The sequence below is a fragment of the Daphnia carinata genome, chromosome 1 (genome assembly GCF_022539665.2).
Source record: "Daphnia carinata strain CSIRO-1 chromosome 1, CSIRO_AGI_Dcar_HiC_V3, whole genome shotgun sequence".
NCBI lineage: Eukaryota > Metazoa > Arthropoda > Branchiopoda > Diplostraca > Daphniidae > Daphnia > Daphnia carinata.
Window position 1 is genome coordinate 10,136,546 of NC_081331.1, and position 13,577 is coordinate 10,150,122.

At 40.2% G+C, this 13,577-nt stretch overlaps 5 protein-coding genes across 9 annotated transcripts in view; all 5 read right to left on the reverse strand.

Annotated features, from left to right (window-relative positions):
* The window catches only part of LOC130692906 (uncharacterized), a 50,229-nt gene that overhangs the window by 23,651 nt on the left and 13,001 nt on the right, over positions 1–13,577 (reverse strand). The window lies entirely within an intron of this gene.
* LOC130693263 (mitochondrial folate transporter/carrier-like) lies at positions 55–3,475 on the reverse strand. Of its 4 annotated transcripts, none has more exons than XM_059497290.1 (7): positions 3,286–3,475; positions 2,335–2,555; positions 2,126–2,279; positions 1,870–2,064; positions 1,637–1,811; positions 1,416–1,561; positions 55–172 (listed from the first exon to the last, which is right to left on the reverse strand). In XM_059497290.1, the coding sequence occupies exons 2-7, from the start codon at positions 2,510–2,512 to the stop codon at positions 70–72; spliced, it is 951 nt and encodes a 316-aa protein (XP_059353273.1). In that variant the 5' UTR covers positions 2,513–2,555; positions 3,286–3,475; the 3' UTR covers positions 55–69. The 4 variants fall into 4 exon arrangements, 3 of the variants coding, with proteins under 3 accessions (XP_059353273.1, XP_057372374.1, XP_059353272.1); XM_057516391.2 differs by lacking the exon at positions 55–172 and adding an exon at positions 672–1,025 and having other exon boundaries at positions 3,286–3,474; XM_059497289.1 differs by lacking the exons at positions 55–172; positions 3,286–3,475 and adding exons at positions 672–1,025; positions 3,008–3,029.
* Positions 4,362–9,237, reverse strand: LOC130693186 (polyamine-transporting ATPase 13A2-like). Its single transcript, XM_057516312.2, has 13 exons — positions 8,963–9,237; positions 8,597–8,895; positions 8,333–8,537; positions 8,198–8,270; positions 8,033–8,137; positions 7,929–7,955; positions 7,550–7,863; positions 7,293–7,481; positions 7,043–7,208; positions 6,777–6,955; positions 6,319–6,718; positions 5,809–6,248; positions 4,362–5,742 (listed from the first exon to the last, which is right to left on the reverse strand). The coding sequence occupies exons 1-13, from the start codon at positions 9,203–9,205 to the stop codon at positions 4,684–4,686; spliced, it is 3,699 nt and encodes a 1,232-aa protein (XP_057372295.1). The 5' UTR covers positions 9,206–9,237; the 3' UTR covers positions 4,362–4,683.
* On the reverse strand, positions 7,630–13,329 carry LOC130693046 (lysozyme-like). 2 transcript variants are annotated; one of them, XR_009421946.1, is made up of 5 exons: positions 12,949–13,329; positions 12,385–12,573; positions 12,240–12,313; positions 11,907–12,164; positions 7,630–7,642 (listed from the first exon to the last, which is right to left on the reverse strand). XR_009421946.1 is itself a non-coding variant. In XM_057516164.2 (4 exons), the coding sequence occupies exons 1-4, from the start codon at positions 13,013–13,015 to the stop codon at positions 12,015–12,017; spliced, it is 480 nt and encodes a 159-aa protein (XP_057372147.1). In that variant the 5' UTR covers positions 13,016–13,329; the 3' UTR covers positions 11,865–12,014. The 2 variants fall into 2 exon arrangements, 1 of the variants encoding a protein (XP_057372147.1); XM_057516164.2 differs by lacking the exon at positions 7,630–7,642 and having other exon boundaries at positions 11,865–12,164.
* On the reverse strand, positions 9,935–10,909 carry LOC130692960 (invertebrate-type lysozyme 6-like). Its single transcript, XM_057516062.2, has 4 exons — positions 10,753–10,909; positions 10,303–10,500; positions 10,169–10,242; positions 9,935–10,101 (listed from the first exon to the last, which is right to left on the reverse strand). The coding sequence occupies exons 1-4, from the start codon at positions 10,847–10,849 to the stop codon at positions 9,955–9,957; spliced, it is 516 nt and encodes a 171-aa protein (XP_057372045.1). The 5' UTR covers positions 10,850–10,909; the 3' UTR covers positions 9,935–9,954.

Consider the following 13,577-nt stretch of genomic DNA (forward strand, 5'->3'; position numbering starts at 1 on the left):
ATTTGCGACAACCAAGCCTTTTTCTACGAGCAATGACGGCGGGATTGTAGATCGAGGATGTTGAACGATTCACTTTCCATTCACGGCTGGAAGGGTCCCGCCTCCACGCTTCACCAGGTCATCCCTCACTTCCAGATTCTTTCTTAACCTTGATACTTGACCCATATTTTCCCTAGATAAAAAAAAAAAGGAAACAAAGAAAAAAAAAGAAAAAATCGAGGCTTGCGCCGAATGACCTCATTCGACGCCAGACTCTCGTTCTTTTCTCCACTCCGCATCGTAATATTAATAATAATGGCGCGCGTGTACACTTTTCCAAGTCCAATAGTTTAAGCTGAATAGAACGACTTTTGTTGTCCAGAATGACCCGGAAAAAACAAAAACGATTAGAGTGTGTATAGAAAGGACAATGGAAGAGAGTGATGCGATTTCCCCTTTTCCTTGTTGCACAAAGAAAAATGGGAGAAAGTCATCCTTGACTAAGATTATAAACCTTTGAAGAACCGCACGCCTCAACATCGAACCTTCCTAACGCAATACTACGTTCTGCGAACGGAAGCCACCTAAGCCAAAAACAAACGGCTGTCTCCATTTCTACCTGCTACATCTCTCTGCTAAATACGCCATCTGCATATCCTACATGAAAAAGTAATTAAAATAGAGATTCGGAGTTGAACGTTATAACTTAATGACATAGTAACTTACAGTGTCAGGTCAGCTTCTGTTTAGCTCGTCATCTTTTCATTAAAGAAAACAATAACAAATGTATTCGACTTACTGGAAAAGGGAAAGAAAACAAATGACCCAAAGTTTAAGTTTTGGACGTTACTGACGAAGATTGTGTTTCATTTGGTTTGGAAAGAGTTCGATCCTCGCCTTCGGTTGAATGATTTTCTTTGCCTCTGGATAGCGATTTCAACGCGTAAGAAACATTCTCGTAGACGACGAACGTCAAGGCTGTAGCTGGAGTGACCCTTAACAAGTTAGGGAGCAATCCCTTGTAAAAGCCTCTCACCCTCTCATGCCTGAAATTAACAGAAGAAAAAGCTGTAGGTCACTCCATGCCACTTTCGGAATCTACACTACCTCACAATAGATACAAGGTGATCGTTTCCTCACGAAAATGACAAAACTAGGCCACAAGACGGACAATGCGAGATTCGTTATTGATCTTAGTATGTACAGGAAATTCCAACTAAAATTAGCCCGGCCGAACGGGCCGTACACAAACAAGAGGGAGGGATTCGATTGTACTCGATTCTGCGCAATTTTGCTTTCATTTGTTTTATGAATCAAGGGGACATCACCGTTCGCCAGTGCACATTTCATAAATAAGGAAGACCAGACAAATATTGGGCGTGACGTGGACCATGTAGGGCGACAGGCCTTTATAAAATCCGCGGACACCTTCGTACCTCCACGTCTGCGATATCACATCCATGACGCCCTTGTAGTCGCGGTATTGATCCTGCAATCGGGCTCGAACTACTTGATAGGGGTAAGTAGCAGTGGCGGCAAACAATTTTGACAGGGCGGCAAATGACAGGTACTCAGACGTGGCCTAGATTCAGATTATGAAATTGATTTTATACGAAAACCTACATAACGGGGATAGACTAAATGGTTTTTGACTCACCAATTTGGTGTCGATAGGTAAATTTCGGTAACTATTGTAACTATTTTTCATTTCCTCATAAGCCATAAACTGAAGTGCACCGTGTGAGACGCCAAAGATTCCTGGCACGAATCCTTTGTACAAACCACGAATGCCTTCATAGCGGTACATCTTGACTAGAGCATCAATCATTCCCCTGAAAAGACTATCATTAGTATTCCAACATGCAAGTTACTGTAGGAAATAAATCTTACTTGTATCTCTTTTCATCTGAGAGATGAACTGTTTCTGGACCATATTGCAGACAAAGACGAGTTTTCACGACCCATATAGGATTTGTCAAGATTTGGGTAGCTACACCTGCTTCAGCGGCCGCTAACATATGTTTGGCGGGACTCAGCGCTACGGTTGAATCTCCACTTTGCATTTCTACTTTGATGGCATTGTAACTGTTCAAATACGACGAATAGACAACAAGGAATCCTCGGTAATGAACAGTAAGACACCTACAAAAAGAAATAGGACCCCCACGCAAATCCTGCACCACAAACATTGGGCGCTACACCTCTGTACAGACCACGAATTCCTTCAGTTCGAGTTATGCTGCAAACGGCGTCATACAATCCAGAATACTGAGGTCGTATACTCAACTGACCGTCACTGACTGAAATGATGAAATGCGTTATAATATTGTCATCCCTGAATTCGTATAGACATACCTGCAAATCTGATTTTGATCAAGTCCAAAGGATGAAGAATCAATGTGGATGCAACTCCACCTGATATTCCTGCTATAAGATGTTCATACCTCATGTTTGATAAAAATATGGCCACTCGTGTGCTGGCATTGGGCATGCCAAGGCTAGGGTTTGTCTTTGCCATTTTTGTATGTTGCATGTATAACGAATAAAAGCAAGTGAAGTGTCAGAGACAGCACATCCTAGAAATGGAAGAAAAAAATTAGTTAATAATTTTATCAAATAAAAATATGCCCTATACAAAAAGATTTTGCATACAACACTTCTTTACAGGACAATTGCATTTCCCCTTCCCCTATGGTTTGTGAATTAATCTTCGGCATTAAGCTTCCAAATCAGAATGTAACAACATACCCATGAACCACGATCAGTATAAGACAGAACCACCATAAAGTTTTTCAGCCAAAGCATTACACGAAATCCACAAAACAAATATTACAATTGATTAAGACAGTTACCTAAACCAAAATAGCAAATTGCTGAAAATACTTTTGTTTTTACTTTGAGCAATGTGATTTCTTAAACACACTTAGAAAATGTGTACACAAGTGCCTGGTTGAACAAGTTAATCAAAAATACAGGATGCTAGAATAGTTTCTATGTATGAAAAACTAAATGCCTTTATCCAAATCACCTTTCACTATGAAATCAAAGAAAGTTCTACAGAAATGCTTTCTTTCCAATTCCCGATTTGAAACAAACTCCGTCTTTCACGAATGGCTCAAGATTAGGAGACCCAATTTTTTATTAAGTTCACGAATACTTTTAGAAAATGTGATCAGGTTATGCAGTGATGCAACTCGTATCATGTTACGAAACAAAACGTGACTGGCGATTATATGATCATATGGTATATACCAGACAAAAAACTAAAATATGTACAGCTAGAACTAGGACTAGGACGGTTGATACCTGAGAAAAATTGACACCAGGCACAATGACACCTTGAAGAAAGGCTGTGACGAGATTAAAATGTTACAATCTGGTTATCAAATGGTAACGGCCTTGGGTAAGTTCCCCTGTACAAAGCGTAACGTTTCACTAGAAATACGATTCGCCTGTGGGTCAAGGACTTAGCGTTCATCAAATACACATGCACAGAAATAATTGCTAAAAAAAGCCGCCGTCTGCTCATCCGCTGTTGCCAATTTATTAAGCCAGCAGCTGGCACTAGGGCTCGGCCCCGATCGTCTTTGATCGGGGCAAAGCGCGGTTTTTTCATTAAAAAATCGTCAAACCGTCGGTACGCTTTAGCCAATTTTGCCTGAGGTTTGGCTTTCGGCTTGTAACTGGCCAAAACCGGTTTGAACCGCCATTAAAACTTTTTTTTGAAATTTTGCTGAAATTCCAAATCAAGTAATTATCACTTATTGTTGTGAACGTAATGGCGGTCAACAACTTGTTATAAATCAAATTTCCGATCGAACTTGTCATCGCGATCGAAAATTGGTCGATCTCTCCGCCATCTAGCGACAAAGTCTGTTACTGATGTAATTCCTATGCAAACCGTAAATCCACGGAGCAAACCCTAAAACCGCGGTGCAAACCGTACAAAATCGGGTTGTAAAGCCCGCTTAGGCAACCTTTTCAAAACCTGACGAGGTACGGTTCGAAATAAAAGGACGACCCGGCACTTGTCCGATCCGCCCTGAAAATCTAAATGACCTGCCCGATCAGTAAAAATATCGAACAGATTAACGCGAGGCCAAGCCCTTTCGTAGCCTCGCAGCACTGAGAAATTATTCTGAAAATAGGAATGGTTTGTTTCGTAAATTATCTCATTTGATGTTATGCATATCTTGGCCGTAGTCTGATGCTGCACGTAAAAAATTGCATTGCTAAACCGTTATCCCACGGAGGCCTGTATGTTGTGTAAGTAGGACATGGCCTGGCTTTTAGAAATCAAAGAGATGAAAGACCTAAACAAGTGTTTAAACAAAACAACAACGTGAGCGATAACACAACAATCCCGAAAAATATTTTTTATTTGACTAACAACACGTGAGACACACTTGAAAATGGTTTCTGTCCGATTTTGACACAATATTAGGAATGAATTGCTAGACGAACATGCAAAAAAAAGGGGCGGGGGGGGGGTAGAAAAACCACTCATTCCGTCCATACCTAAAGTAATATGCTTATTGGATAAGCAAAATTTGCTAGGACAATTGGTTACGATAGACGAATATTATATTAAACGCTAGTCAAACACACATTTTGGAATTAAGCACACTTAGAATGAAGAACACAACTATAATGGTGGATTTGAACTAATTTTCGAAACTCACTACGCGATCTGTTTTTAAAGATTTAAAGTGACAAAATTTCACTTGTACTGGCTTGACCCAGCGGTGGCCAGTCCTTTTCCGTGGCTAAGTCCAGCTCTACCTTCTTGTACTTGTTCTTTGGTTCAGAGTTGCGAGGATCATTTGCTGGACGCTGAATGGACTCGTTTTCAGCGACCAAATTTTCAATATAAAGAGCCACAGAAAGGTGCAATATAACTAGAAGTATCAGACAGCTGCGGAACAGGTACATGTTGTCGTCGTCATCAGTCCTTGTGGAACCAACAGGAATCCCACCGTCATCCTCTGAGTACCAGTGAAAAGGATTCACGTTGATCCCCATCACTTGGAAAAAGTCGGCCAGCGGCCCGATCGGCAGCAATGTCAGGACTAGAGAGAATGCCGTTAGGACAATCAGGGCGAAGAGAAAAAGTTTGTTGGTATAAAATGGCTGTCGATAAGGAGGTCCGTAGGAAAATGCAAGCGCAAGAATAAGGTATTGAAATGAACTTATCGAGAAGATGACGGTTACTTCCCAACACGGAATAATGACTTCATCGCCGTCGGGATGTATAGGGTGATACCAGGGCTGCAGCATTAAGAGCAACAGGGCACCGAGTTGTATGGCCGCCGTCAAAGCTATTTGCATAACTAAAGACAGCATATTTGAGCTGGTAAGAAGCGACCCTCTAGGGCGGTGAACCACGAGGTTTGGGTAGGGATCAGTGTGTCCCATTAGAACGGCAACCGTTGTCGTGATGAACAGGTCATGATAGAGAAACATATAGTCGCCAAGAGTTGTGCGTAGCGAGTATAGGATCAGTACGGATATGAACTGAATCAAGCTGTAGAGTGCCATATACTTAAACACCCCGAAACTGGTGACTAAGGCACAACGACCTTCACGGACGATAGTCGGGACACATGAAATGTTTCCAGCTTTAGCAGTGAAGGGAGCAGCCACGGATGCCTCAGCATCCGACAAAGAAATGCCTACATGAGCTGCTTTAAGAGCTCCGCAGTCATTAGCTCCATCCCCGCAAAATCCAACAGCGTAACCAAGTTCTTGAAACTCTTCCACCACCTTATGTGGCATGTAAAAGGAATTAGTAAACGTACATGCATTATGGAAAACCATGACAAGAATTACTTTTGTTTTCTGATCAGGTGTCATCCGAGCTAGAATGGTTGCTCGCACAAGGATTCTTTGCAGTAAATGAGGAAAATGTTTACGAATGACGTCTAGGGTTTTCCCCCCAAGAGCCAAATGTAATCGTGGAGTTAGATGGTTACTGTCCAATCCTCTTTCAGCATCGGAAACAAGAGCTTGTCTGCGCCACATACGCGATATGTTTTCCATTGGCTGGAATACCGAGTCTGGCCAGCTCTCAGTAAACATGGCATCTGACTCTGACGACGACAAGACACCACTCTCTTCTAAATCCCTTTCATACATTTCAGCCAATGAATAGGTAATGGATGCACGGGTAGTACCCTTCGGTGAAGTAGCTGTAACAAGTATCACTTTTTCTCCTACAGGAAGCATGTCACAATCTCTTCCCACATTAATTGCAGTTAGCAGGTTGTCACCTAGATGAAAAAGTTAGAGAATTACTGAAAATTACCAGAAGCGCAAGATTTGTATTTGAATGAAACCTACCAGTAACCATAACACATCGAATGCTAGCGTTACGCAATTGTCGAACAACTGGGGTCGTTTCGGATTTGAGAGTATTATGCATAACGAGTAGACCAAGGAAGTTCAGATTGCATTCCATTTGTTCTCGCTTCATGCGGTGCATTTGGTGCCAGGTCAATCGTCGATCTAATACGCGATGAGCTAATGCAAGTACACGGAAACCACGCATTGTGAATGATCTTAGAACTTTGGCAAAATTTGCTGGCACGGATGCCTCCACGCAAAGTGTTCGAATCATTTCAGGCGACCCTTTACATAGCAGCTCCATGTGAGCGCTACCTAAAGTTCGGACAACTACCGACATTCTTTGTAGGCTGGAGCTGAATGGAAACTGGCGTACGATACCCACTGCATATGGTATCTTCAAGACAATATGGATTATTAACCTTAAACGATTACTCAATATTTTCAAATTGTACTTCGAATCCCGTTTCAGCGAAATCAAAACCATGAACACCCAGGAACGTATCGCGAGTGACGGGTTTGACAACAATAGGAGCCATAACATCGTAACGAGTTATATCTGCTCCCGGTTCTTCCAAAATCCATTGAGTTGATTTGAACATTTCCAGTTCTAAAGGGTCACCGATCAATTGACCTAAGAGAATGTTTTTGTTTGTTTGTTTTTTTTTCCAGCGATTTTCATGGACAATATCTAAAGCAAGCAAAGTGGAAAGGTAAAAACCTTCGATTCGGGTAAGAGTATGGCACGCCGCGAGAGTTACTAAAACTGGATCATCTTGTTTCAGTTGAAGTGCTGGATCACGAACAAGATCAGCAAAAACATTTTCATCTTTTGATCGCGGTGCCACTCCGCAAAATTCGAGACCACCTTCTGTCAGGGTTCCTGTCTGGAAACAAGTAAAAATTGACATTAATTAACCATTGATATGAAATAATTTTTTTTTAGATTTTTGCTTTTTCAGCCTTCCTACTTTATCGAAGCACATGAGCTTTAATTTGCCACACACATTGATGCGTGGTGGCGAAATGCAAAAGATGCCGTTACGGCGCAAACGTGACTGAGCGTACACTGTTCCAACCGTCATTGCGGCGGGCATGGCGGGCGGAACGACGATTGTTAGCATATCACAAGCACGTATGACAATTTCCCAAAGCGTAGCCTAGAATAAATATTATATAATCAGGAGGTAAACATTGTACATGTAAAAAAAACAAATATATTCCTTACCCCTTTCGTGATATAAACGTAGACGCAATAGGTAATGCCACAAAGGGCCACGCCGAAAAGTAACAAGACGAATTTGAGCGAGTCGATATAAAACTTGAAACCTATAGGCTTCGGGTATAAGATCGAGCGGACTAACTCGCCCTTAGCAGTAGTGAAACCCGTCCTAATTACAACTGCCAAGACTTTATCTTGGCCATAATAGCGCGTTTGAAGAATTTGTGTACCACAGAAGAGCGTGTGCCGTTTGTGAATATCGGTACAATAGGGTTCGTCCAGATCAGGAACAGGCGTTTTTGTCTCGGGCGCACTTTCACCTACTGGGAGAAAAAAAGAATACAGTAATTTTGTTCGCAAAGGCAATACCATGTCAATAACCAACCTGTCAAGACACTTTCATTCACAATACCTGTATTTGATTAAGCAATAATACTTCGCATTAGTAAAAAAAAAAAAATGTATCATTTATCTATGATATTTAATTACATGTTCCCGCCACGAGGACGGCATCGCAAGGAACCAAGAAACCCGTCGGAGGTATAACAATAACGTCTCCAGGTACCAACCGGCTGGCATAAATATTTTCATAAACTTGGAACAAATTACTATGAGTCTCGATCAAGGAATATTAAATTTAATACAAAAGATTACCTTCTCCGCCACGAGAAACGGTAACCATGGAAGATATGTGGGCTGCTGTCATATTTTTCAATGTTGAACTTTGCTGCAGAAAGAAATTAATATTTGTATTGCTGGTTATCAGTCATGTACGAAAAGTTGAATTACCCTGCGAATTTCGTAGAGGGCAACGCCTACGGATATAATCGATACCACAAAAATGCATCCGGCATAGTAAATATAATCATCGACTGTCCAAACCACGCAACTAAAGATCTCAAAAAGGTAAAATGGATTGAGAACTTCATCTATTAGCAAACGCCAATAGGACTTGACGTCCACGGACATTGTGTTGAAGCCGTGTAACTGTAGCCTACGATCAATGAAACCAATGTTATTATTTGTATTGAAAATTGAAGTGAGTATTCATACTTTGCTTCCTGAATTTGCACTGATTGCCCTTCGAAAGTGTGAAAATCGCAAAGCTGAATGCCTTGTTCGATTCCCGTAAGCATTTGAAATCGCTGGTACCTTTTGCTCCACAGGTACTTGACATGTTGATGGACAAAATAACGCGAGTAGGGCACAGAATCTTCTTCAAACAATTTACTGGTTTCAGAATCTTCCTCTCTCTCTGAATCATCCTTTGATAGCAGAGAGTATTCATCAGGAAAGTAATCCCCAACAATTTCTTGGTGCACTTTTGCAATATATGTTTGCCCATGGACATCCTTCACAAAGGAAAATCTCATTATTAACTTTACACAAACGAACAACATTGTAAACACTAGATCATACCTCTAACACCAAGACTTGAGATTCATCTATAGGGCAGCGAACATACTGCCAACGGATTCCAAAAACATTGTGCCAGTAGATAAGAACATATGGCAAGCCTATGCATAGTAATGCTATACAGTGGAAGACGAAGGTCTTGAGATAACTTCTTGTGTATCCAACCGCAGTAAGTTGCTCTTTACTGCCATCATCTATCACTGTTGAATTGGGCTTGATATTTAAGTTCATGTAAGCCCCAACCATCTCACTGTAGGCGCCATACAAATAAAATCTAAACAAAAAGTGAATGTAATGAAGGATTACAAACTTTATTATGCTGAGATAAATATAGAATCTACAGGAATGTTTCATATGTTTTTCACCAACAAACATCAGACTCCTATCATGCCAGGACAGTTTTGTTTGTTGGTAGAACAACTTCCAACCTTGTTCTATATCATGCCATCTAAACTTTCACTCACAACAAACAACTTAAGTTCTATTATTCAAAGTACATCCTGAAAGCATAACTAAATAACACACAATAGAAATAATATTACCAATGAACTAATACAATTAGAGCCAACTAACAACAATTTTATCACCTTCAGAAAATGCTAGAGTAGGGTAGATTTTCAAGATTTCACTTTTCTTCTTTTGTGTTTTCTGTTTACTATTGACTTTCAATCCTTTCATATGAAATCCATTGCGTTGCCAGATAGTTTTAGTAGCATAGCGCGATTTTTGGCCAAAAATTCTCTTTATTCTTCAGAGCAAGTGTCCAAAAATGACGATTCATTATAAAACATAAGTGTTCAACAATAGGTGAAATAATTTTATTTGCCAATTATTTATTTGTATCATGAACTTTAACAAATCACGCAAACTCTACCGGTTAATGTGGTACATTGAGCGATTAGCTTGCAATCGCGTGTTACATTGGGAGAATTATCGCAACCGAACTTGATATTCTTCGGCATTGTTTTCGAACAATAATGGGTTTATTGAATATCTTAGACAGAAGCAGGTTTATCTCTGCATTCGCGGAATACCCTATAGAAGGGCAAACCTTCCATTTTAGCAAAACATGAGTCCGATTTCCCTAATACGTGAATACGTGCAAAGTCTTCGCAATCTATGACACCATCTTCGGTACAATCCTAATGTTAAAAAATATCATTACAAAAAACCTATTTTATCTGTCATAACACAGTCTGTCAGTATTACCTGTGCGAATTCTGTCATGTACGAACGAACTGTCTTTTTGGCACATTCCAGGTCTCGCGCGCATGCCTCGAACGCTATTAAACTTAATATTCAAGAAGGTAGTTATTATCATTTGCTAGGTATATTATCACAACCTCCATTGGGATCTTCGTCTGGCGTAAGCATAGGTTGTCCTGCATCTGCCCAATAGTTAACTCCCATTAGGAAAGGACCACATAGATACTGTGAACCAGTAGTGCACGGAGCAGTCAAATTGCAGTAGGAGCTTGCTTCACACAAGCATTGCATGCAGTCATCCGGTATTACAATTTCAGCGAGTTCTTCCTCTTGACCTGAAACATCAGATCAAACGTAGCACCATTAACTGATAATTTAGGTATAAAATTTAAAAATCCAGCAAGTAATTGGTGGAACCTTACATCACCCATAAGAAGCAGTGCAAAACGATCGTTTAAACGAAGATCAGGATTTAAATACAGAAATTACTCCGGTTTACGTTTCGTAAAGACATTGAACAAACGCGGTATCTCTCAGCGTTATAAAAATGGTGTGACTGTGCTGTCGCCTTTAGCAAAATGTTTTACCTTGAATTGTAGGAGAAAATACGAATACAGCGACTAAAAGGTAAGCAGCAGCGAGGCTGTTTAACATTCTTTTATCTTGGGAGCAGAAGAGCAACATTGTTTTGCTTCTGGCTGGAGCTGGTGTTTCTGAATCAGTGGACCGGCGCTCTAACTTATATAGACGCACGGACCAATCATCAAGTGACATTGAGGTAACCTGAAATAAATTCGTGATATGGCCTTTTACGGGAAAGAAGGGCGGCTGTTTCTAGCAAGCGCTTTGCTTCCTGTTTTCTCTTAATTAATGCCACGCGCCTCGGGAAGTTGCTGGACGACAAAGCAGTACGTTTCCAAAGACAAGGTTGCTAGCTCAGAATTTTTTTTCAATTTATTTTACCTCTAGGAATGAATTGGGATGCATTTGTCTGAAAATACATTGTGTGGGATATCTAAGATTTTTCGTTCCCCTATAAATGGCAATTATTCCAGCAACCAAACAAGAATATGTTGTTTTGAATCTTTTAATACAAGCATGGTTAATTTACATCTTACTTTAACGATCTGCAGGCAATGACAGGAGAAAAAAAATAATAATGCGATAATTTACGTTTAATGAATAAAAATTATTGATCGAGGTAGTCTTGGAAATTCATAAAACCATCGTGAGTTTAATTAACATTCAGAAAATTATGTGCCAGACCGTAACGAGGCAGAAAATATTAAGCTTAATTAATTGTGCTTAATAACACATCTCAAATCTAAATAAATAAGGAAACAGAGAGAGAGAGAAAGCTACACTGACCCATTTGGCATCCCACAATTGCGACACACATGTGTTGATTCGTGCAAGTGGGAAATTTCCCGTGACATGAGCTGCAAACATGTACCACCTTGACACAATGGCTCGTTTTGTAGTTGCAAGACGTTGGGTTTCCTGACTGGAATTTAATGGCGAACTTTCCTTTCAAGACATCATTTTTGCGGCTAACCTCGTTTATTCTTGTTTTGACAAATTTCGCGTTTTCGCTAAGCTAACATCACCATATTTCTCTTGCGTGGAGTAATTAACTCCTTGTGTTCAACACATGCTTACCATAAAAAAAGCTTGATTGTTATCGTGGACGACACTACCATTTCGTGGCCAATCGTGTATTTAATAATCAATCGATGAAAACCCATCAGCAATTCCTATTTTTTCGTTTAAATAACTAAATCCCACAGGACTTTTAATACAATGTAAGACACTTTTTCGGCTAGCAACAGCGATAAGTTACGATCAAAAATCAACCCGACAAAGACTGGACTGTGTTTCTACATGCGAGATAACCTTGGTAGAAAGGCGTCTGGGCAACTGGTGCGTTGCAGCCGAATCCGCCCAAAATGTGGAGGTGCGCGTAGTCATCACAGTTAATTACTCCATCTCCGTTGCAATCCTAGAGACATAAATTACGAGACAGTAAATAATTATATCAATGATGCTAAAGTAATATCAAAAATTAATAAAATACCTGTGCAAATTTTGCCATGTATCCACGTACAGTTTCTCCAGCACACACAGCATCTTGGACACACGCCTCGAAAGCTATTTTTACAATTCGTTAAAATATTCTTAGACGTTTCCCCAATTGAGGTGGGAATAAATATTGGACGTACCTCCTTTCCGTTCAGGGTCGTCGTTCGCTAGAACGAATTTGCCTGCGTCTGCCCAATAAGCCCAAGAAATAAGGAAAGGGCCACAAAGGTATTGGTGACCAGATGTGCAAGGAATCGTCATGTTACAACCTGTACTGGCCTGGCACAAACATCCCAGGCAATCCTCTGGGACTACAGATGCTACCTGACCTGAAAACATAATTATTAGGGTAGACAAAAAATTGTAAGAGAATCATTCGGATTCACTTTTATTCATGGTAGTTGAAATACTTTAAGTTGTGTTTCAAACCTTATTGACCAAATTTATTGGGCATTTTTAGCTTATTTGATATTTAGGTTTTTGCCAACGCAATTTTAATGGAAATTGTACGAAGCTTACGTCAGAATACAAAGATTGGTATTTGCCCTGCAGGTTATCACAGGATACTATTGACCTAGGCATTTTACAGTCGCAAAAGCTTAGACATTTTTCTACCTCATTATTTTAAAGCAAAATATGGTTTCGAGAAACTTTTAAATTTGCGTACTAACACTCTGTAACTAAAAATAGAAAGGCAATATTACCTTGGGTGAACGGGGAAAATGTAGCCAAAAAAGCAAAAAGGCAAACAGCAGCGATCTTGAGCAGCATCTTATAACACTGGCGACAGGAGAACGACTCAAGGTGGGCGATGGTACCTAACCCGGGTTGTGTTGGGTAACCGTTCCTACGTGTCAGCTGTTGACTATCGCTAGTTGGAAGTCGACTCAAAAAAAGGTATATCCATGAGTTTTATATAAGCTCATTGTATGGCCGAAAGGCGTTCTAACCACAAAACAATTCATAATAAGCAATTCCGGACTGAAGATTGCACAAGTCGTAATCAATGTCACCGGAAGACCCAAACGAATTTTGAGACACAAACAGTGACCTTCAGCACAGCAGCAATCTTAAGTCTATAGACACTAGATTCCAGGTAGTTTCCTAAGGGTTCTCGTTGTCATGGTCAATGTAACAGTATTCTTGCGGAATATCATTTAACCACACCCAAACGAAAAGTTCCGGATTCTTTTGTTGTAGCTTCTGAAGTTAGCATAGTGGATAATTTTTTTTTAGTGTGACCTCTGTAAACATTCAGTAGAAACTTAAAAACATCAATCTGTACCAAATACATTACTGGTTGTTCTCCAGCCTTAAGAGAAATACCTGCCAA

What these genes read in the sequence shown, in the direction of transcription:
- LOC130693263 (XM_057516391.2), bottom strand. Translation starts at nt 2,512, where the DNA reads ATGCAACATACAAAAATGGCAAAGACAAACCCTAGCCTTGGCATGCCC. An exon ending in GATCAAAATCAGATTTGCAG is followed by an intron (nt 2,280 to 2,334) that starts GTATGTCTATAC and finishes TCATCATTTCAG; the next exon opens with TCAGTGACGGTCAGTTGAGT. An exon ending in TACCTATCGACACCAAATTG is followed by an intron (nt 1,562 to 1,636) that starts GTGAGTCAAAAA and finishes ATCTGAATCTAG; the next exon opens with GCCACGTCTGAGTACCTGTC.
- LOC130693186 (XM_057516312.2), bottom strand. Translation starts at nt 9,205, where the DNA reads ATGGTTGGGGCTTACATGAACTTAAATATCAAGCCCAATTCAACAGTG. An exon ending in CTCAAGTCTTGGTGTTAGAG is followed by an intron (nt 8,896 to 8,962) that starts GTATGATCTAGT and finishes TCCTTTGTGAAG; the next exon opens with GATGTCCATGGGCAAACATA. An exon ending in TCGATGTGTTATGGTTACTG is followed by an intron (nt 6,249 to 6,318) that starts GTAGGTTTCATT and finishes TTTTTCATCTAG; the next exon opens with GTGACAACCTGCTAACTGCA.
- LOC130692960 (XM_057516062.2), bottom strand. Translation starts at nt 10,849, where the DNA reads ATGTTGCTCTTCTGCTCCCAAGATAAAAGAATGTTAAACAGCCTCGCT. An exon ending in AGACGAAGATCCCAATGGAG is followed by an intron (nt 10,243 to 10,302) that starts GTTGTGATAATA and finishes TAAGTTTAATAG; the next exon opens with CGTTCGAGGCATGCGCGCGA. An exon ending in ACATGACAGAATTCGCACAG is followed by an intron (nt 10,102 to 10,168) that starts GTAATACTGACA and finishes TTTTAACATTAG; the next exon opens with GATTGTACCGAAGATGGTGT.
- LOC130693046 (XM_057516164.2), bottom strand. Translation starts at nt 13,015, where the DNA reads ATGCTGCTCAAGATCGCTGCTGTTTGCCTTTTTGCTTTTTTGGCTACA. An exon ending in CGACCCTGAACGGAAAGGAG is followed by an intron (nt 12,314 to 12,384) that starts GTACGTCCAATA and finishes TTGTAAAAATAG; the next exon opens with CTTTCGAGGCGTGTGTCCAA. An exon ending in ACATGGCAAAATTTGCACAG is followed by an intron (nt 12,165 to 12,239) that starts GTATTTTATTAA and finishes TTATGTCTCTAG; the next exon opens with GATTGCAACGGAGATGGAGT.